Source organism: Apaloderma vittatum, unplaced genomic scaffold (assembly GCF_000703405.1).
Source record: "Apaloderma vittatum isolate BGI_N311 unplaced genomic scaffold, ASM70340v1 scaffold42703, whole genome shotgun sequence".
Classification (NCBI taxonomy): Eukaryota; Metazoa; Chordata; class Aves; order Trogoniformes; family Trogonidae; genus Apaloderma; species Apaloderma vittatum.
The window spans coordinates 4,388-27,781 of NW_009708260.1; the positions used below are offsets into that span (position 1 = coordinate 4,388).

Below are 23,394 nucleotides of genomic sequence, written 5' to 3' on the forward strand. Positions count from 1 at the left end.
TAGAAAATGGCCATGTAGGATAAAATCCTAGATAATTTTGCATGCCAAAGCAGCTCTTTCATATGTCAGGCGTTTAAAGTAATGTTGTCACATGTTGCTGTCAGGTAACTTTGAGCTAACGCAGTATGGAACTGCTCAAATTAATGGAAAGACTTGTTAGAGATTGAGCTACAACCTACATGGCAACTTACGGTTGTGATGAAGCTCAAATTTATTTAACGTACCTTAAATTGAGAGTCGTTAGATAAGGCTGGCTGGTTAATGTTGATGGTTAAATAATTCTAAATAATGTTTTGGAGACAGTGTTTGGTAAGTGAAGGCACAGTCCATGTGATTCCAAACCAAGAGAAATGCAATGATTTAAGGGGAAGAGACATAGTAAAATTCAGATATGAACGCCTCCAGACGTTTGCAGCTGGAGATCTGGTAAGCCCTTGATTGAAGATTGTGTCTGTTAATTATTTTTTTTCTCTGCAGAAGCTAAAGTATAATAGGATATTTTTAGTGACAGCACTTAGTTCTTGGTTTGGTTTTGGTTTGTGGTTTTGGTTTGTTTGTTTTGTCTTTAATATTAATTATAGTTCTAGACTAAAACTTCAGTGAGTTCCTTCAGCTTGTAAAAGATGTAGTTCAGGAGTCAAACCTAATACTAATGGCATGATTTTACATGTAAGTACAGTAAGGTTTCAAAGTAACTGCTGACTTTGAGCACATCATTGTAGTGAAAAAGCATCTGCAAGACAGTGCAGTTGTCCTTGTATGGGAGTTTGTCTGGGAAGAGCGATGGGAAGACTCTCAGGCTGTCTGGGCATTGTCACTTTGGAGGAACTGGTTGCACGCTCACCTCCGCAATCTCTCACACTGGTAAAGGATTATGCACTTCAGGTGGGAAGCCAGCACAGGAACCAGTCTGTGGTGTCAGGAACGTTCTGTGTAGAGCCTATTTTAAATATGGTCCATTTTCAAGTTTTCCAACCCTTTAACTGAAACTAACACATTCAATGGTGGTGCTAATCTAATGTGTGACTCTAGATGGGGAGGAGCTGGCTGCCAGAGTTTTGAAAGAAACCTGGAATGGAATCTTGTCCTGCCCCCATTTAAGTTCTCCAATACTGGCTTGTAATTCATCTATAAATCGGTTTATGAAATGTTTAAGCATTTGATGAATGCATGTGGGGAGTCATTTAGCAATAAATATTGTGAGGATTATCATTTATATTTGTTCCTCAAATACTTAAAAATAACTGTGTTCAGAAACTGTACCTTTCAAGCTCTGTCAAATCTTGCTTGTGTGAAAGCATACCATTTTCTGGAAGAGATAACAGTTTTGGAATTGTGTAAAGGGTATCTGGAAATACTTCTCTTTTAATTTCAGGGAGTTGGAGTAAAGCAGTCTTGATAAGTAGTGTTCAGCCAGGTGACTAGCAGATGTTGTTAGTCTTACTGATACTTGTGGTGTGGTGTTTTTTTGTCAAAAGATTAACAAAAATTAGTAATTTACCACTTCAGAAAATGGATGTTTGTAATCAGGTGTATTTTCATTGCCAGTAATATTAAGGCTACACTCTATGAGCAGCTTTCCTGAGTGACACTCAATTTTTCTGTAGATAACTGGATGTAATCAGCCTTCTTCCCTAAAAGGAAGGCTATTTCTCATTATTCAGGATGTGTCTTACGTGTGAACTTTCTCTTTTTACAGTGCTGTAGGTAAAACATGCCTACTCATCAGTTACACAACCAATGCATTTCCTGGAGAATATATACCCACTGTGTAAGTACTTATCCTAGGAGCTGATTTATGTCAACTGCTCTGCGTATAGTGCAGTTCCATACTGCTTAGTTGAATTGTTTGAATTTGCTGCAGGCACCCCTCAGTTTAACCTTAAATGTCTGACTGAGTGTCTCGGTGTGGGTAAGGAAAAGCACTTTAAGCTTTTCCTGTTTAGCACAGTAATACCTGTGCTTGTTTGTGCTCCATCAGTTGTGCCTCACTCTGCCTTACAGCCTCGCTTGTTAGGGGCTGGCATCTACTAACACTTTATCAGATGCTGTTCTCTTTTAAAATAATGTATTATTTCTGTCTTTAATATCATTCATAATAAGAAGTCCCAGGGCCTGAGCAGCTTGTAAAACACATTGTAATCAGCAATAATTGGTTTATGTGACTAGAGATACTTTTTTCCATTTGTTCCTCCTGCTTTTTGTGCTACTGCCAATCCTGTGCTAAGCCAGCTCTGGCTCTGTAGCTCCTCAGGCGGGGTTGTGGGGACTCGGTTATTCTGGTGCTTCCCATTTTCTTGCGTGTAAGGAGTTGGCAGTATCAGTATTAGTGTAGCTCCCTTCTCAGAGGCCTGTTGAGGAGAGGCGGCTTCTCTGTGCTCTTCGGATGAGTCTGTATGTATCTTGTGATCTTGCTCTGTAAGTATTGATGAGTTCTTCAGATAACAAAACACATTCTAATGAGATTTACAGATTAGTTATCTTTTAAAGGCCTTGTTGTCTTAATTACCTGTTTCCTTTATTTTGGTCAGATCTTTGGGTTACAGGATGCTGGTGTTCCCAGTGAACCTGGTTTAGCCCTAACAAATCATTAAAACCTCTCCTCCTACAGTAGTCATGAGATAATTACACCTCTACTGGCCCCTGGTTATTAACTTTGATATTTCATTGGAGGGTTTTTTGATTAGCAGGATTAATGGGTTTTTTTCTTACCTACTGTTGTCATTAAGAATTCCTTGGTTGTTGCTCATGTCTCTTCTAAGTCTTGCAAAATGAGACAGCTTAACTTACTGAATGTCCCACTAAGACTGGAAAGTGCTTACTAAGTGCATCTCCTGCTTTCCTGTGCTTACTGAGATTAACGCTCCTTCAGAAGGGCAGGGAAAACGATGACTTCTGCTCAGACTGGGCCAGTTCTGTTGTGCATGTTTCTCCTTCCATCGCGCAATACCAGGCTCAGTATTTAAAGAACGTTACTGTTTCTGGGGAGCAAAAGGGTGCAATAAAAATGTTTTCTTTTGTAGTGTTCCTAGTTAGAAGAAAAAGTCCTCGGGTGCCCTGTTTTACTGTAGGCTAATGCAGCTCCCTCTTTTTTTTCTAGTTTTGACAACTACTCTGCTAATGTAATGGTTGATGGAAAACCGGTCAATCTGGGTTTGTGGGATACAGCTGGTCAAGAGGACTATGACAGACTACGTCCACTCTCCTATCCGCAAACAGTAAGAACTAGCGTCAAACTAGAAAGAATCTGTACGGCTTTGTGTAACGTGGTTGTTTTCTTTTTGAACATAAGGCCAGCGTTGTTGCATTATGAGTTGTATTTCTTAGTAACAGTGACCCGTTGCAAGCTACCTTCCTTCACCCTAGTGTGCTGTAAAGTTATAATCTTTGTGTGTACAGTTGTACAGACGTTAAAATATGCATCCTCGTGTATTTGCGTGCACTGGTACGTGTTGGTTTTTGTGTAGCAGCAGCCTCAGAATCAGCTAGAATGCTTGATTTAAAACCTGAAAAAAAACCCCAAAACCCAAAACAAAACCAAAAAACCCCTCGTTGAATAGTCCCATCAGCTAGTCCATTGATTTTAAGGTGAGCATGCCTGCCAAAAGCAGGGTTTGTTTTCGTTTTCAGGCGTGATGTTTGGCTGCAACCTGACACTGTCACTGCTAAGCACTTGATACTGTTTAGTTTCTGTGAAGATGGTGTAAATGTGAAAGAGGCAGCACTGAATGAAGATATTATTGGTATTGACAGAGGCTGCATCGGAGCTTTTGAATGTACTTAAGGCTGTGGCTATTTTATTACTTATTGTAGGTTGTGCCATAACATCAATACAAATGTGCTTCTGTCTGCCAAGCTTGCAACTGGTTAAGTCCTGTCTGCCTCTTGCCTTGTGTAAGGAAACGCTGCAGTAATTGAATTCCCTGTGCAGCTTCAGCTGCAGTTCATCTTTGTAGAGGCTAGTTTTCTGCTCTCTCTACAGCAGTTACTTTATCTGTTGCAGCTGTGCCATAAGTAAAGAAAGGTGGTAGTTTGCAGGGTTTCTTTTTTTGCGTTGATTACTATTAACTGTCCAGTATATATTCAGTGCTGATAACTTAAAATGCAAAGTTATTTGAGTAACAACATAACTGCTCTCTTGCATAGTGTGAATCTTACTTAATGAGCTCTGGTGCTTCCTTTTTTTTTTTTTTTCCCCCTCCAGTAAACTGTCTTAATTCACAATTTTCCTTAATTCACTGCTCACTAGCTCTTACAGTTAGGCTTTCCCATCACTTAGAATACTCAAGATGGATCTGAACTTGCTAGATGTAGGCAACTCTAGTAGAAATGCCAGAAATACCTGCCTTTCCTAGGAAGAGAGGCAATGGAAAGGTGTTTTTCTCTAATACGTAGGTGTTCATAGGATACTTAGAACTTAAGCTTTGCTTAACATTGTAAAAAAAAAATAAAATCTCAGGGTAGAAAAAGAGATGTTGAAAATTCACTCAATGGTATGAGAAAGCAGAGTTGTAAGGTTGAGAATATTGTTCCTCCCCCATGACAAAGGGACCGAATGCACGTGCGTTGTCTTCACCTTGCTAAAATAACCAGGGCTTTCTGATAGCCTACAAAAGAATTCCATCTCAGCATGCTTCTGTACAAGCATGTATAACTTCAATAAAGGTTTGAAGTGCTTTCAGATATTTTGATTGTTTTTATAGCAGAAAATCAAACAGGGTGCTAAGTCTTGAATTTCCTACGAAGTAGTCTTCAGATTTTAGACTTGTGCAATCTGTAAGCTTCACCATCACTTAGGGGACAAAACCACAAAATGAACAAATAATTATGCACAGAGGAAGAGAACAGTGGAGCTGATGAAGCCTGACTTTTTACTTTACAATCCGCATTCATCCCCCCTTCCTTCAGTGTGCAACCTAAAGCTCACCCCGCACCTGTTCCTGTGGCCCTGTTTCCCTGTACGTGAACCTGAGCTATATTCTGGACAAGGTGACAGTGGCTATTGCTGATGACTTGACCGGGAAACGTGTCTGCATTGGCCCCCCAGCAGTTCAGCAGCTGTGAGCTTCACAGTAAGGACTTTGCCGTAGTGGAAGCATTTTTTTAATCGTGTTTTCCTCCCCCCTGCCCCAATATACAGGAATTTAATACCCTCTTCTGAATGTATTTGAGATCTGCCAGTGATTCAAAAACATTTGCGGAAGGAAGAAGTTGGGACAAAAAAAGTGGTTAACTTTGCTTCCTCAGGAGACAAAACCGAAACCAAAATGAAGTTAGGAGGATGCTTTTCCAGAGAGGTTTGCTCATGCAAGTTTCTTCTGACAACGCAAGACAGACATTTACAGGTCTATGGGCAAGTCTGGTCTGTTCTGGATGCAGGTAGTTGGTTGTGCTGAATTTCAGGGCAGTGTCTCTCTTCATTAAAGCCACATTGTGAACGTTTGTGAGCACAGATCGCTGACTGAGAGAACGTTTTTCCTTAAATTTGTTTTAGGAGTAACTTTATCTCCTACTGTTATTAGGTTGGAGGAACCAATGGTAAGAATATATCTTCCAGTCTGACAGATCAACCCATTGCCGTATGTAAAATTTTAAATAAACTTCAGTTCCAAGTTCTGTCATCCTGTCTTGCTTATGATAGTGATAAATTGGCCCCTATTTTTTAAACAGCTACTTTTCTTGGAACTATTGACTTGCGAGATCTGAGAACTGTTACCAGATCTCTTTATATGAGTTGCTAAGAACAAACATTCTTGCAAATAAAGCTTTTCCTTCTATTGTTAGTGTGTAAGACACCTGAAATCTTCAAATAATTCCTTGTGGTTACACTGGTTTTTATTTTTTATTTTTTGATCTCTGGAGCTAGTAAAGGAGAGAGTCTGCATAACATGCAGAACTTCAGTCACCAGAAACCTGCAGAATTGGAAAACAGAAGTAGTGGCCATAGTATCACATTATTTGATGTTGTTTCTTTCTTCTTCTGGGACGCTGCTACAGAAACTTGTTGGGGTGATGCATGCACAACGGGGTTGCGAGTGCTTAGCAGCGCAGGTGTCAGATGCTGACCTAACAAAATGCCTTGAAACGCAGCACAATCGACTAACCCTCTGAAATGCCTGATTCTTTAACACCTTTGATAGTGGAACAAGTACAGATGCAGAGGTAGGTTGGGGAAACTTGGGCTTGCTTGAGAGATGCTTATTGAGTTTTAGGTCACACAGCAAGATTACAGTCCTCAGCTTAGAGAAAATCTTGTGGTTATTCCCAGTGCTTGTAGACTGCAGCGTGTCACGTATGAAGGTCGTTGTTTTTTGAAGTGCAGACTGTACAGCCCTTGGTGTAACGTGTGCTCTAAAATGTTCTCGTCTGCTCTTCGTTCTTTTGCCTTCAGTTGAAAAGCAAGATGACTAAGATCCCTAAGAACACTCACTTCTCTCTCGTCTCATTATTTAGAAAGGGAAGGAGGGAGCTTTGAGGATTTTAATACCCTTCTCAGTCCTAATTTGGTTATAGAGAAATTCTGAAATATCCTTATACTGACATTCAGAAGTGACAGTTCTACAAAATTCTTGATTTGGACATGGAAGTAATAATTGTAGAAATTACTATACATTATTTTTTATTACATACTGTATATTTTGCAATTTAAGGCTACTTCAGAGCAGCGCATTAATAGTATATTCTGAGTTACGTGCCTTTTGAAGCTGAAATCACTTAGAAATCCGCAGAGAGCATCCAGCCTCAGTTTAGAAGCCAGTCTGGGACTCTTCATTGCTTCCGGTGTTTGTCACGGTTCTGAAATGTGTGCTTTGTGGTGATTTCCCCTCCCCCACCTTGAGTCAGGGAGGGAGAAGTGACATTTGGGGGAAGAAGAAGCTTGCAGTGCAATGCTGGTAGAGTTTTGGTTGCTGGCTGCTGCAGCAGCTGATTACAGACGTGACTACAACTGATTGTTAGTTCCCCCCTGCCCTTAGTGTTTGCTTGTAGCTGCCTGGCAATGAATTTCCCACCGGGAAAGCTCCCTCTCCTCGCCATGTGCAGCTGTGTCGTCAGCCTCGCCTTTTCCAAGTGCGGGATAGGTGACAGCGTGATCCAGGCGCTGGTGCTACTGGCCTGCTCAGGGGAGTGAGATTTTGTAATGGTTGCTCTGCTGGACTAACGTCTACTGTTGTGTTTTGTAGGATGTTTTCTTAATCTGCTTTTCCCTTGTGAGTCCCGCCTCCTTTGAAAATGTCCGTGCTAAGGTAAGTAAAAGCTGGTCTCAGCAGTGTCTGGAAAATACTAGGTAACAGGGGTTTTAAATGTTTTATTGTGTGGGGTTTTTTTTTTGGCAGGCAATGTGAAATGCAGTTTGAAAAGGCAGAAATCCATTTACCAAATTTAGGGGTTGTGGAAGTTCAGGGCATGTGAAACATGCATTGTTCCTTGATGCATTGGTGGGATAACAGTAGTGTGAGTTTTCAGCCAATAAGGTGCTAAGATCACAAACAGAAACTTTTCTTCTAATACAAATTAAATAAAAAATATTACAGCATGTGCTCTTCTCCTGTTGTGGTCTTTCACAGCCTTGGACAACTGAGCATTGTGGAAGACCACAAATGAGAGGTGGCCCTCACAGATAGGGGAAGTACCAATCCGGGGGTTTCTGGTGTGTGGAAAAAATACAGCCCTTTAACAGGGCAAATGATTTGATTACATGGAAATATCCAATGGCTTCACTAACGCTGTTTTGCAGTTGACTACTCTTTCCTAATACTGCCTTAATGGGGTCTCACATTCTCCCCTTTACTCTCTGACTCTTGAATATGTCGTGTCGGACTGGGAGCATTTCAGCCGTAACGTTCAAGAGGCTTTGTGGAAACCTGGCCCCGCACACAACCTCTGCCGTTTGGGTTTTTTTGCAGTGGTATCCCGAGGTGCGGCACCATTGCCCCAACACCCCCATCATCTTAGTGGGCACCAAACTTGATCTCCGGGATGACAAGGACACAATTGAAAAACTGAAGGAGAAGAAGCTGACTCCTATCACCTACCCACAGGGCCTTGCTATGGCAAAAGAGATCGGTATGGTGGCAACAGGGTCAATGTTGGCTTGATACAAATTTTGTGGAAGATGTACCTTAATGAAATAAATGTCTGGCTTTTGTCATGGAGTTAATTACAGCAGCACTGCTGCTGCTGTGGGAGACGGGGTTGTAATTGCTTTTTCTGCTTTCCACAGGTGCAGTGAAATACCTAGAATGCTCAGCACTTACACAGCGAGGCCTCAAGACAGTGTTTGACGAAGCTATCCGAGCAGTTCTGTGCCCCCCGCCTGTAAAGAAGAGGAAGAGAAAATGTCTGCTGCTGTAAACGCTCCCCTCCCCCACCCCATCCAACCCCTGTGCTTTGCTCAGAACAATGGAGCATTCACACTCAATGCCAAGTTTTCTGTTATAAATTAGTCCTCTTCCATAAGTTCTTGAACCAATCAACAATTTCACGGTTTCATTTGTTTGAAGTATGAAAGTTACCTTGCGATCTTCTAAAAGCAAACTCCTAAAAAGACAAACCTATGGAAAGCCTTATTTTTAAAATCCTATTCTTGCTCAATTAAGTGTTGCCAAACTATCAGCTGAACTAAGTTGCATCGTTGTGCTATGAACACTAAGCACTAAACTGTTTTTTAAAGATTCTTCTTGAAGATGACTCTAATTTCTGGTAGGAAATGCAAAACACTTTCTAGTTTTTCACAGTAACAGTACCGTATAATTAGCAGAACACTGCACTCTAATGTGCTTTATTATTAAATGTTTTCTCAACCCACAGTCATTGAATAGTGTCGTGTAGCGAACCGGAATCTTTTTGACAATGACTGACTGACACCCGTGAGTCACAGTGTAAAATGCTTTATCATTGGTAAGGGCTTGGTTGCAATCTAGTTCTTGCTGCTGTGATTAAAAAAAAAAATAATAAAAATAAAAAACTATTCTTACTGAAGTGTATCTATCTAGTCCTTTTGACAGCATTGTATTGTTAGGGATAAAAGAAACAGTGGGTTGGATCAAATGGTAGTGCCAGACAGTATTTTTACACTGTACAGATGCTTTACACTACACTGCCAGGGTAGTTAAAACTGAATTGACTTTTAGCGCAGGTTAAAATCAGGGACCATTTTCCCAGAGGTGCAGCAGTGGAGGAGAGGTTGGTGTTCATGGATAAATTCCTTGGAATTTCGAGTAGGGCATTCATTAGGTACAATTCTGAACCAGTCATTCCCACAACTGTTGTGTAGTAAATGCTTTTCTTGTAGACTCTCTTCTTACTGAGCAATATAACTTGTATTTTAAAACCTTTCACATGATAAAATTTTTTTTTTTTTGGTAGAGTAGAATGTTAAAGCATATCCTCCTTATTTTTCTGTTATTTCTGACCCAGTAAGTTATCTGCTTTCTGAGGAGCTTTTTAGTCTATTAACTAGGTGTAAAAATCATGTGAAACAGCTTTACACATTTTAGTATTTTTTTTTTTTAAAATATATATTTTAAACCTCTAAAAACCTTCTCAAATTTGTTGGCTGTCCCCACCACTGTAACATTACTAATGCGGACACGTGTTCTTGGTGTCACTACATGTACATGTGCAGCATAGATGGAGTAATGGTAATTTGGGTCTGTGAGGTTCTGTAATTAGTGCTGATGTTCTGTACATTCTAAACTGGCAGGAATACAATGTTGAACTACACCCTTTCAACCACTAAAGCAAAACTTAAAAGTTGCAAAATTGTGAAGTTTCTACATTGATCTTTTGCTAATGCAATTAGCAGTATGTTTTGCATGTATGACTTAATAAATCCTTGAATCACATGTGTGGTAATGCTTGAATTTCTGAGCAAGTGTTCTTGTACCACTCCACCTTGGTGTTCCTCCGCTACCAACAGCAGCTCAGGCTACTTGTCTCCTTGTGGGGGTGTGCCCTGATGTTAAAAACCAGAATTAAAGATGGTACTTGGCAATAAATGATAACTTGCATTATCATTTGTTACTAGCTCCTACTGCTTCTAGGATGATTTAAAGCTGCTGACACACAGGGGGAAAAAACCCACCTGTTCAGCTGCTTACCCTCTCCACAGGGTCAAGTCTCACCCCAGGGGGCAGTGGGTGATGCTGCAGCACCCTAAAGGCCGTGATGCTGCCACCTCTGTGGGAAGCAGGGGCCAGACCTTCACCGCCAGGTGCTGACTTACCTCCCAGCGTGGCACCTGGCTCCTCTAAGCTAGTGCCTGCCAGCTCACACCCAGCGGGCCTGAACATAACGAGACAGGTGTTTAGAGTGCATTTTATTTTGTTTCCATATTAAGTAGCACATCAAGAACATCCACACAGTTATTCTCAACCACACAGTAGTACTTTTACTTATGTTTTGTTTTTAAATAAGAAATGCTGCTGAGGCTTAAAAAAAAAAAAATTAAAATAGTTGCACACTAGAAACTAGGAAACACTTTTTTAAGGTAAGTACAACTGGTTATGCATTTTTTTTAAATTTTTTTTTTTGGCAGAATTTTATCAGTGCTCTCAGTTGAACTAGAGCTAGTGATGAAGATGACGCTACTAGGTTATGAGCAATTTTTTTTTCTTTTCATGCTAATTATAGTATCACTTTAGTTTAAAATCAATAAGTAGTCATGGGGATCAACAACTACAAAAGACAGGTAGATTAAAGAATATTGCACATGTATATCCAAGCAGCATTTAACCGCGATATTCCCCCCCTGCCCCCGGGGTACTACCACAATCTGTAAGAAAAATAGTGCAAAATCCGCCAGCCCTGCCTGCCGACAGTTGGCGCAGGCAGCGCCTGACATTCCCGCCTGCCGAGTCTTGCTCACTTACCCACCTCTGGCCGCTGCGCCAGCGCAGCCTCCCCCGCGCTGCAGCGTGGCTCTCCTGGCGCTCCTCTTGCGCAGGGCCCTCCAGGCTTTGCAAACGTCAGCACGATGTGACTTTGAAGCACAACTGTATTTTAATATATATTTTTTTTAAAAGGGCGCCACTCTAATGCATAGGCTGAGCTGTCCTCGTGCACGCACTCACACTGGTCAAGTATTCAGTTGATGCTGCAGCTCTCGTGCCAGCATACACAGCCTGAGCTAGACCTTTTCATATGTTCCATTTTGTAAAAGCTCAACCTTCAGCATAAATGCTGAATCTGTGTTTGAACCAGCATACTGTTACTTGAGGTCACTGCAGAGGCAAGGTCCTTATAAGACCCTTGTTTCTTTTATGCGACGTGAGAAAAGTACTGAAATCCCCTTTGGTTCAAAAGTGGGATGTGTCCTGAATACTTAAAACCTGTGATTAAAAACCCCCCACGCCTCGTCTTTGAGCGACAGTTACACTACGTTGGTGTTACATTCTCGTGCTTGACAAGAAATACATGATCTGTGTTCCTGAGACAAACTGTTCAGAGCTTTGAGCACGACATCTGGCATGTGGTCTGTTACCATCTTGGGACTTATTAAAATGCTGCTGAAGACTGTTTCATTTGACCATCTTGCTGTATATTTAATATCTGACGAGCACAACCTAAAAAAAAACACAACAAAAAAACCAACCACAAATGACACCCCAAATACAACAACTCACAACTGGTGCTCAGTGCCAATCCTGGAAAAGACAACACCGAGGTTTCCGCCCTCACTCAGGGAGGAACTGGAACCTTCTCCCAGTGGGAAGCTGCTACAGTCCTGACCCTCAGCCAGCAGCTGGAACTGCTGCTGTGCAGCTCACTGGAGGCAGAACTGCACCCACTGCCCCACGCCTTGACAGTGAAAGCAGCGAGCAAATAATCCTGCTCAAAGCAAGAGGGAATGCAGCAGTGAGCCAAGGGGGCTGGGGGGTTAAGCACTGCACATTCACACCGTTAATGCCAGGCCTAGGGCATAAGTCACAGCGGCAGGAGCCTGGACACTAGACTTAATGCTGCACATACAATGCATTTAGGATTTTATTTTATAGAATGGTACAAGATGATGGGGGCTCTTGTGAGCTAGGCCAATTAAGAAAAAACCCCCAACCCATGCTAATTGCTGTGGCACGAACGAAAGAAAAGAAATGAACTCAAAGGCAAGTAGAAGAGCAGCCATTGATAAAACCTGCCAAGTCAAAGATGTTAAAGTATCTAACTTACAAATGGGAAAACATTAACACATGAAGCTTAAATAAAATACTGCTCTAGTGAATGGAAGGGAGAAAGTCGACCTCTAGCCCCTTTCCTCCCTCTTCTAACAAGGCACACTTTTTTCTTCTGTAAAATGGTCTTGTGCAAGTTAAGTTACAGATGCTCTTATTTCTGTTTCGGATGGAAGAGGGTATGAAGTACTGTCTAGCTTGTGGGTTGTTTCAGGCTGTTTTGACTAAAAAAAGCAACATCATCAAAGCACAAACAAAAAAACACCCCTAAATACAACACTGCCCCAACAAAACCACAATCCTCACCCTTCCAGCAGTTTCAGCTTTTCTGTTGTCTGTGTCTCATGTTCCTGTATCCACAAAAGAGCATCAAAGGACAGGAAACCAGTGGCTGCATGGGCACACGGTTACTGGGCCAGCTGGACCTCTCCAGTTCGGCTGGGCTGGTGTCACAGGCAATATTTTGCCTCTTTCTCATCACTGACATTCATGTGACTACTCAATAACCAGGTACTTTGTTATAACTTCACTATTACCAGCACATACAACTGCCACATCTGCAGTCTCAGGTAGGAACCAGAGCATGCCAAGGCTAAACTGAACTGGTTTAAACCATGCAATATATGGGCAGAATGAGGAATCCAGGCATAAAGAATGACAGCTTCCAGGGCTTGCCGTGAAACAGAAAGAAGCACAGAATAAAACCTGAAAGGCTGGTGCATGTTTCATAGCCAAAGATGGCACTGGAGGTACAGATGAGACACAGAGCTGGAAACACGTACTTCAAAAGCGAGAAGGAGCTTCAAGTAGCTTTTAGGAAAACAGGACAATGGCATTTGTTATTCTACTTACCTCCTAGAGCTGGATTCCTCTACAATATGGATAATCTTTCCAGGAAGATACAGACGAGGATACTGAGGTGGTGAATTTAAGTGTGATTCATCCTCAAGGGCATTGTACGAAGGTGACCGATGAACCATTAAACTCTCCTCAGCTAGAAGTGGCTGGGTGAGGGCATCTTGGTTTCTGCCATCCAGCTCAGTGGGGAAGTTGTCTGGATCTCCTCCAAATACTTCATACCAACACCCACGCAGCAAAATCTGGTACTGAATTCAGAAAGAAAAAACAAGTCAAATTGAGGTTTGGCATCTCTTCAAGCAACTTATTCTAATTGTGCGCTTGTACATGTATCAGCTGGAACTACAATTAAATGATCAGAAATTACTATATGCACATCCACTTCTAATTGTTTGATAAAATCTCCATACTGAATTTTCCTCATGGTAGTATCTAATTCACCAATATCTAACCTAAGCCATGAGTAACACTATGCAAAACATTACATTCTCCACCAGTCAAATTACTCTGTGTGGATTCTGCTCTGCCGATAAAAGTTGTCTTGCACCGCTAACTTCTAATTGCCCGTTATCTTATTCTGTATTTATGATGTCACCCAGGTCCTCTACATGAATTCTTATCCTGGGACTCCATGGAAATCTCGTTGACTACAGCAGATTTTACATGTTCAGAAATGACAGTTCTGAATCTTGAAGCCACTTCTCTATACCTCCAGTATCATCTTGTCTGACATCACCCTGCTCAAGCATTTTCAAAAATGTGTTTCTCACTAACAGTAAAAAGAAGAGGTAAGAATTTAAGCACAACAGAGAAATGTTTCCTTTCCACATGAATTCTGAAGGCAAAATTTAAGTAAACCCACTGATTTGTTTACTTACTGATATTAAATGATTATTACAGTAAGTAATCTTCCACATTTTTCATTATTTTAGCTGTTTGGGGGGTTTATTTCCCCATTTTTGTTGGTTTTTTTACTAGCTTCCTTTATCAGCAAAACTAGCAAACAGATCATTCCAGGTTTTGGATGTTGTGCACAGATGTCTTCCAGGTTTTTTAAATTCTAATTTCCAATACGACAGTTTTATAGTATAAGAAATTAACACACATGTTGCTGAATTAAACCCAAACGCTTTTGTTCCAAAACACAACTAACTCTCATCATTAAGACCAAAAATACACACATCAATTACCACTTTGGTAAAGCTGGGACTTAACCCAGGTAACAATTCCACTGACTTTTAATCAGTTACCTTAGGTCTGTTGCAGTTTGCCACAATTCTCACTATTCTCCTCTTTAAATCCTCCATGTTAGGCATACTTAACCTGTTTAAACACACATAAAACAAAAGTAAAGAAAAGCCTCCTATCCTCTGCAATCTAACACAGCCCTGAAAGAACTATTCAAAAATATTCCCATCTCACCTTGCAACAAGGTCCTTTCCAACAATGACTGAAATAATGAAGTGCTTAGTGTAATCTGCAAGTGATTTGCTTAAAAAAACAACAAAAAAACACACTTTAGAAAAACTAAAGAGATATGCACACTTTAGTTTTATGATCATTATCATTCAATAAAAATACAAATATATGGCAACAGTAGCAGCATTTGCAGTCAGTTCTTCAGCAGGCCAAGCTAGACTAGTCAGGTGAGCATTTTATTCTGAAACATTTATTTTAAACTTTAATTACACTATAGTATCACCAAACCAACTCAGCACTGCCAGGTCCACCACTAAATCATGTTCTTAAGCACTACTATCTGACAGAAGTCATGAGATGCATTTCATTCTGCAATATTACACCAAAAACTCCGTAAGAACTCAATCTTGAGCAAAATTCTAGTGGAGAATGTCCAAACAAGCACTTAATACAGTCAAGCCCAGAATTATCACCTTAACTATTTGTCAGCTACCTTGAAGATTTTTACAACTTAGCCACAGAACCAAATAACAGAAGTCTCCTACCTTAACAGTCCTCCTGGAGGAGAAAATGCGTAACATCTCAATAAAAAATCCTGAGCATGATTGCTAATACAGAAGCTGTGCCACCACCCAAACTGTGACCAACTATCACAAGTTTATACTCCTATAGACAGGAAAAGAAGACTGAAACATAGCCGGGCACCGGAAAAGCTTTGTGTATTTTTCCCAGCAAACCAATTTATTTAGAAGGTATCTTACCGGAGCAATCGTGAAAGCCTGGTTTAAAATTCCATCATTTATTAGCTTTCGGTAGATGTAGCTCGCAGCTTGAGTTATTCCCTACGAGACAGCATTTAAGTTAGAACAGAAGAGTATATCTAATCTGAAGCGTGATGGATACAAGTGCACTTTAAATACAAGACCATCACAGAACAACTTCCTTTTTGCAAAACTGGTCTTCTCTTTAACACCCTCCTGACAGATGACTAGTTATAACCAAGTAGTCTTAGACATAACAGTTAAAAAGTCTTTGGAATATTTAATAAGGACATAAAGTCTGACAAGGGTTACGTATTCTACCTTGCAGTTCCAGTATTTGATGCAAGAACCAAGTCACTGAAATAGTTTGTGCAATCCTTCTCACAGAAGCGAACATCCTCCTGTTTAACTAAAGGATCCCAGGTGTTCGCATTTTTCCTACTGCTCAGATGATTTATAAACAGCTACAGACTGCACACACCTTATGCACAAAACCATTCTCCAGAACATCCTCCAGTGTCAAGTCTTCGCAATCTGCTGACAGATCAGTGAGAATGTCCTGGAAAGAAGACAGCTTTTGTCAGAGCAGCCTCTCTGCAGCGCTTTGTGGCTCACGGGTCACACTCTGCTACTCAACATTGTCACAGGGACATCATCAAGCTGACTTCCAAGTTTGTAAGAAACAAAGCACAAGTTTTTAAGCAACAAACCTCCCCACAGGCTGCCACCCCAGCAAGCAGACAGAGCAATCCCAATTCTGATTTCAGCAACTATTTCCCAGCTGCACACACTGACTTTACGGACGCACTTCCACTCATCCTGAAAAGGAAATTACCACCGCCAATGCTCTGCACACTCTCTTCCAGTGGCACAAGGAATATTACCCATCCAAGGACAGGAGGGCTTACAACTTAAGCCTGGAAGAATTGTACCTGTGAGCTGCTTTCACATGTGCCAGTGTGACACAAATTCCTCTAGATACGAGGAATTCACTCATTTCTATAAAGCTAATGATACCTCAAAAGACAAGGTTCCTCTCACAGCAACCACAATAGCTTCTTTTTTGTGATCCAAAGCAACGAAAAATGGAATCTCATAGATCTGGAGGAGAAAAATGCAATCAGTAAAGAAACCAATTTTTTTGTAAGACTGAGCATTTGTTCTCTCCTTCTGAAAGCTCTCTTACAGAGCTCTCTTTACTGTGCTATGGAAAGAAGCTGAATTATTTTCTTATCAAGTTACTACAAGTGTCTTTATTGCAATACTGAGACAGATTCATGTCAATTGTTTTGTGTCTGTTCCTTTAGATTAGAAAAAAAATCAGAACTGAGTATTTCAGGGCCTGTTTTCATTTGGCTTTGCATCTTGCATGTTAGAAATGCTGAAGGCAAAGTAGAAACTTCGCCCCTTGCTTTCGCTGAATTAATAACCTAAGTTTTTTGCTGAATGCCTGTCCAGATTGTTTACCTTGTTATGAAAACTGATATGAATGAAGTCTCTGTACTGCAGTCCTGTTATTTTTAGGATGGATCCAAAGTGAAAGTTATAACGATCACCGCCAGTTATATCAGAATCTGTTGGTCTGTTTCTGCAACTAGGAAACAGAGAAAAGAAAAACTTTCATGTTCAAATATTTTAGTTTCCTTTCAAGGAATCAAACTCAGTCATATTTGCAGATTTCTGCCAGGAATCAAATGCGCTTTTTTTTCCCCCAATAGCACCAGTAGTCTGGTACAAGATGTTACTTCTGCCCACAAGCCTCATTTTCCTGAGCAGCATGCCACACATTTTCAGTTCAGGACTGGCAAATCTGCCATTGCTAAATGACTATCAGTGAAGAAATCAACGCAGTAAGAATTCTTAAGACTAGAGACCAATGACAGAAAGTACAAATAAGCAAAAAAGAAATTCAAAACAATTTCTGTCCAGCAGGCTTTTCGCATGTTTTATCCATTGTACTATGTGATAATTTATGTTTTAGTAGGTTAAATAATTTCATATTACTAATTAAGAAAATCCTGGTTACAATCACAAACACAGTGGTCACTTACATATACAGCAATACCACACAGCAGTGTGACTACTTCAACATTGACTGCAAACATTTCATTACTTTTTTTAGTAAAGGGGGAAAAAGAAATAAAATGGAGGCTGGAGGAACAGGCAATGTGTGCTTGTTCCTTTAACACAGGAAAACTGTCGATACACTTTCATTTCCATACATACATACAGGCCAAAAAAACGGCTCTAAAAAGCTTCATTTTAAAATGTTTGGTTTAATTCCAATGCTTCCTTTGTGATTTTGGTAAATTAATTTTAGTTACCTCAATAATAAACTTTTGCTAAAAACCAAAAGCTAACCTGATTCTGAGGGTGGAAAGACATTGAAATTTTGTTTCTACTTTGATGTTTGAATTTGTTAAAGATAACTTTACCAGTCAAGCTCACACACTCCCGAGAGTGACGTAATTTAATGCAACAAAAATACTGCTATTGAAACTGTTCTTTCTCTGTTAATACTAGGTAAATAAAAGGAAACGACTTCAACTCTTATCGAACCTACCAGTCACCGCCGAGCTTACAGAGCGCAGTAAATGGGTTGGTGTATATGTAGTAGGGCCAGCCATAGGCAGCTGCAGCAAACAGCATATAGTGAGCAGCATTCTCCACTTCAACATCTAAATCATCTGTCTGAAAGGACACAGGGAAAGAAAAAGAAGGAGAGAGAGGAAGAAAAGTGTGTTAGGCAGCCCCAGAATAAAACCTGAGCACAGACTAGTGAAAATCCAGGCACGGTTAAATACACACTATCCACATCCAGAAGGAAAACCTCAAGGTCTAAGAAGAAGTAAAAATAGCCACCCGTATTCCAGGAAAAGTCTGTGTTTGATTACATGGCTACGCAGCTCAAGCATCTTGAAAAGCTCTCATTAAATTAGTTTCTTCCAGTATTTATACACTGATTAGCTCAATACTGACACCAACATTCACTCCAAATATGCTACTGAAGGATGCAAGGGAACGGCTGAAGAGTCTGCAGCACACCTCTCGTAAGGGCTTTCAAAGCATGACCCCATCATACTGGCTAGGTTCAAAAGGAATGTGATAGAAATTCATTAAAGTAGAACTACGTACTTCCATGGAACACAAACCAAAAGAAGGTAATATAATTTACAAGGCCATTTTACCCTACAAGATTAGTAAAAATCAATTGGCAAACTGTAAACTGATTTTGCTTCTTATCTTGTCTGGATATTTCCAGTGGATATAATTTGAACAGACCACAATACTAAAGGACTAGCTTTTCAGTTCCATGCAAATAGTACTAAATATTACTTTTTTTACCTCTGTTCCCTTTTTCTCCAGCTCTTCAACAATGTCCAAATGTCCTAAATGGTTCTTTTTTTTGGTACTTAATTCCCCATTCATATGTAAGTTCTACTTATACAGAAACAAACATTTTATTTGCAAACTCATCAAGATGTTTTCACTGCATGTATTAATAATTTAAATAATTGTGAATTTTTATAGTAGTGTTTAATCTTGTTAAAAAAACCCAACCAAACAAAGAAAGAACTGCATTTCAATTTGATCTGGCACCACCTCCCAGAGTAACTGCACCAGAGGCTGCAACAACTCTGTCTTACCACAGCAGATGATGGAGAATGACACAGGACTTCCTCAGGCTCTTTTGGACAACTTTCCATTTTATCTTGCTCTTGATGCAGCAGAGTCAAACCTGCTGCTATGTCACTGGGCACCAGATCAGTGTCCTGTACAAAGAAATGAAGGAGCACTTAAAACCATCCCACACTTCAACATGGCAAAACTATCTCATAGGAAAATGCACGTGGAATTTTATTTTTTTTTTAGTTTTCGTATATACATTTCACTTGGAGGCAACGTGCACTGGAGAAACAGGTCACAGCAGCAACCACCCTCCCACCCCTTCTCTACATTCGGTATGTTTTCTTCAGTAAGACTGATGACAATTCTACACGACTTTCATCACTTAACAAAATACCCCACAGGGGACCTGCGCCACCATACAGCAAATAATGATCCACACATCATCGATCCCTGCTGTACACCACACTGTGAAAAGTCCTCTACGCTGAGAACAATTGAGAAAGATTTTACAGAGGAGAGAGCTGAAGGGTTTTATTCAACTATCAGCCACTGAGTCAGCTGCAGCTATAAATCAGCCTGCCCAAGTAGCACTTAATAAACGAGAACTACCAGTTTTGAAATCATGAACAGATTTCAAAGGCAACACTGAATTATGAGTGCCCTAACAGTAGGTGACATAAAACTGAGCTAAATCAACACTGTGTAGACTCTGACCTGGCAGGCACCCTTTCCAAAGAGCAGCTTCCTGCATGGGCACACCCCAGCCTGGTACGTGCACAGAAGTGGCTCAGAACAGGAGCACTGCCTTAACATACTGTGGGGCTCAACTTTTTAATAGTCAGAAAGCCCAATTCTCTGCTATAGGTATGACTTCTTACTCATCACCAGTAGGAAAAATGTCTCGATCTTCACATCTTGAGGAACTCACCCCTGTTCTCCTGACTAGATACTCACCTAGGGAGAAAGAATACTGGTTTCTAACAACCCTTCATGCTTGTGAAGGGAGAGAAACCTTTGTTAGCGGGGGAGAAAAATCAGTGTTGTGTACCTTGTATGAGAATCACCTTTAATTTTCAAATTGCCATATTCAAAATCTGATTTCAAGGCACAGGGCAGTAGGACCTCCGGCTTAACAAAAGTATGTATGTGCTGCAATGTCTGCAAATTCAAAGTTAGTCAAAACAGAAAAAAAGCTTTCCATCTTACTGAAAAGTAGGCACGGAAAAGCTCTGCAATACTTGTAAAAGCCACTCGATGGTCATCATCTTGCACAATACAACAACAGAGCAACCTGATTCTTTTTTCCCAGACTCGGGTGGCAGTGTTCTTCACGTTATACAGCAACTGCCCTGACTGACTGCTCTCCAGGTTCCGATTTACACCATCAGTGAGGTAAAATGTCTTTTTCCCTCCAAGTGGATCAAAGACAATTACAACTCCAATGATAGTAAAGATGATGATAACCCAACTGTAAAACAGAAGGAAAAGGGACAAAAAGACCATGAATATTTTGACAAGTACACAAGAAAACGTAACTATAGATACTGACAGACAGAAAACAAAGTTAGGTATGAAATACTCTATAAACACCATCTGTTACTGTCTTAAGGGTGCATGTTTTGTTATCGAGAATGAGGCTGTCACAGCTCATTTCAGAGAGGGCACCAAACTCAAAATCACAGCCCTGTGCTTTGGAAATAGCAACTCAGACATGTGAAGGCTCCACTTTCACTACCAGTTAAGTGATCTAGTTACTACCCTCTTCACAGTTATACAGTTTTAAAACATTCCCATCTATCCCTCTTACCCTTTCTGATCTTCACTTCCTTTCATTCACTATAGCATACGCTCTCTCAAGGCAAGCTTAAGCCTGTTTAGGGAAGGATACCAACTTATTCTAGCTGTCTAAACTTAAAAATTCTTCTCCTTTCACAATGAAAAACTCTTCTATGAGAAACCACAATATTTTACAAGAAATATCAAAGCCTCCAAATGCTGGAAAAGCCTTCAATGAACACACAGAAAAAACAAGCAAGCAGTATTTCTCATTTCACATGCACTAACAAGCTCAGATTTGCTGGGAGGCACCTTTACCTTGTAATAACTGTCCCCATGATGACATTTATCACTGTCTTCTCACAGCGCACACTGCTGTCTGACACCCATACAGCTCCTACAACAGCCCAGACGAATTCAGGAAAAGAGAGAAGCAGGCGAGTATAAAGTAGCTTGGGAAGTGATTTTCTTGGGCCTGGATTAGAAATTGTTCCTGAAATTACGGAGAGAATTCAAAACAAGAACTGTTTATGAATGTCCCTCAAGTACATAAAATCAGACCCGGTTATATGAACTTTCTGAGCTTTAGAGAAAATAAGAAATTTAATTGAAACTCTAAAGTATTTTCATACTAATGAAAAGCTATCCCTGAAGCTGAGAAAAGAAAAACAACAATGTATTTATGGGTGTAACTCTTAGAATCTTATCTACTAATACCCCAAATCACTCTCTAGTATGCAGCGAACCTGAGGCCGCGCAAGCACAAGCCAAAGCAGCACACTGGAGTGCTGGCTCACTTATGGTTCCTTATGACTTTTGGTGCCTACTTTTATTATTATTATTGTGTTTAGCTTTCAATTGGCTGAATATTTAATTTTTAGATGCTACTTTGCTGGGCTACAATGAAGTTCTGATATACTGAATCACTAAACAAATTCATTCACATTTTTTATTCAGGAAAACAAAAATAGGCCCATTACCAGGAGAAACACTTCTTAGACCCTTTTCTGTAATGTTAGCTTACTAATAATCTCTTCCTTTTAGCACTCTTAGGCAATAAAAAGAGGGAGTAATTTTTGGCAAGCTCAGCTCCTTAAACTAGTTTGTTGATGGCAGGGTAACAAGGTAGTGAGGTGTGTGTGTTCTTGTGTGGGCAGGATAATTTATAAAGGCTTAAAACACTGCAGAAGAAAAATAACTTCAGAAACTGTTTTCCAATTGAAAAGGTGTGATTCACATCAAGTGACAAAGCCATTTAAAAAGCCCTCTCTCCATGCAGTGATCCTTAACCCCACATTCCCAGGTTGTAGCCTGCTTGCTCACACAGACACAGTCAGGTGGAACTGTGGTTCCTGAAAAAAGCTGCTTTCCTTTCCCAGCACCACAACCCAGGGTACGAGTTCACCCCTCAGGTTCACCACTGGCATCACTAATGCCCACACCAGCACAGTGCGAGGGTGGTGCAAGAACGATCGCTCCCAAACGCACACATTACACTCACAGTTCAAAACATCTCGCCATTCACTTTCTTGGAAATTCAGCCTCAGAACTCTTCCATTTCTTAGTTATAATGGCCTTGTAGCTGTACTTTTATATCAAACATATTTATCTCTCACCTCCTCAATTATTATACAAACAGCATAACTTGGCTAAAAGCTTGACAAAAGCTTTCAAAGAATTCTCTGAATACAAAACAAACCATTTCTACAAATGACCAGAAGTTGCCTTGGGGTCCTTACTTCTGTTCAGCCATTCACTTCCAGCTGTAAGTCTATAATATTTAACAGTATTTATTGTGTTTCTTTTACTATGACACTTTCACGGATCACTTTTCCCGTGTGATTTTTTTCACAAGCTACCCATTGCAGCTAATGAACTTTCACAAGACATAACTAAACCTGCCTATGCAAAGCAAACACGATACTTCACAAGAGAAATTAATTTTGGACAAATTCCCCTAAATTACTTTTAGAAAGGTTGAGAAATGTTCCATTCGAGGTCACATATTAATGGTCAATGCAGAGAAAGCTTGCAAGATGCTCTGATGGCAACGAACATATCAGCATCAGCTACACTAAGCTACCGTGCCCATTTATTATTTTAGATTCCTAAGAGAATACTATTAAACACATTAATGCTGACAGACAGCTCCTCAAGTTTGACTACTATTAAAGCATTTCATTTTTTTGTCAACACCAGATTGAAAAAAAAAATCTGCATTACAATCCTACTAGATAAATATAAAGTACGGTTATTATTTACCTTGCATACTGACGTATACAAGCGCAGATAACGCACATATTATAGAAGCCAGGAGAATGAGGAGGACGAGCAAGTAGCTGTGCAATAATCCTCCCCCAGGACAGTTAAATTGCCCCTTATGAACTGTGTAGAGAGCAATAATTCCAATCCACCTACAGGAAAGTAAGATAATGAAAGTTACACTTCCAAGAGAAAAGTGCACACTGCAAAGCGATCACCTGGTAAGTTTTGATCTTAATTAAAGCATCCCGCAAATATTAATAGAAAGGGAGCTGTTACATAAGGAAATGACTGTAGGAATACTAGGCGGCAAACCCAACAAAGTCGCTTGCAGAGCGAGCAACAGGCTTCTTTTCAGCGCTAATTTCCACAGACCCCGGCGGACCCAGGCTGATCTAAACAAAGGAGTCATCACGTTTAACTCTTTGAAGTAACGAAACCACAGTTAGCCCTGGTCGGCGGTTACGTACAACCGAGCGACGACGGGATTACGCAAACCCGAGGGGCTCCCCACACAA

At 40.4% G+C, this 23,394-nt stretch overlaps 2 protein-coding genes across 2 annotated transcripts; one reads left to right on the forward strand and one right to left on the reverse strand.

Moving 5' to 3' along the window:
* The first annotated feature begins 391 nt into the window (after positions 1-391).
* Positions 392-9,104, forward strand: LOC104269434 (ras-related C3 botulinum toxin substrate 1-like). Its single transcript, XM_009866483.1, has 7 exons — positions 392-426; positions 1,700-1,771; positions 3,101-3,218; positions 5,523-5,579; positions 7,182-7,244; positions 7,905-8,064; positions 8,222-9,104. Exons 1-7 carry the CDS (start codon positions 392-394, stop codon positions 8,350-8,352), a joined length of 636 nt encoding a protein of 211 aa, XP_009864785.1. The 3' UTR covers positions 8,353-9,104.
* A 2,267-nt stretch (positions 9,105-11,371) lies between these two features.
* On the reverse strand, positions 11,372-23,028 carry DAGLB (diacylglycerol lipase, beta; the record flags this gene model as incomplete). The annotated part of the gene is given in 15 exon segments (XM_009866484.1): positions 11,372-11,564; positions 13,023-13,276; positions 14,279-14,351; positions 14,451-14,519; positions 14,993-15,038; positions 15,041-15,113; positions 15,209-15,289; positions 15,690-15,767; positions 16,226-16,309; positions 16,676-16,802; positions 17,772-17,899; positions 18,856-18,981; positions 20,045-20,306; positions 20,933-21,107; positions 22,877-23,028. Coding segments are annotated over 15 exon segments (1,921 nt in total), but the record flags the coding sequence as incomplete, so codon positions are not given.
* Between the last annotated feature and the right edge of the window lie 366 nt (positions 23,029-23,394).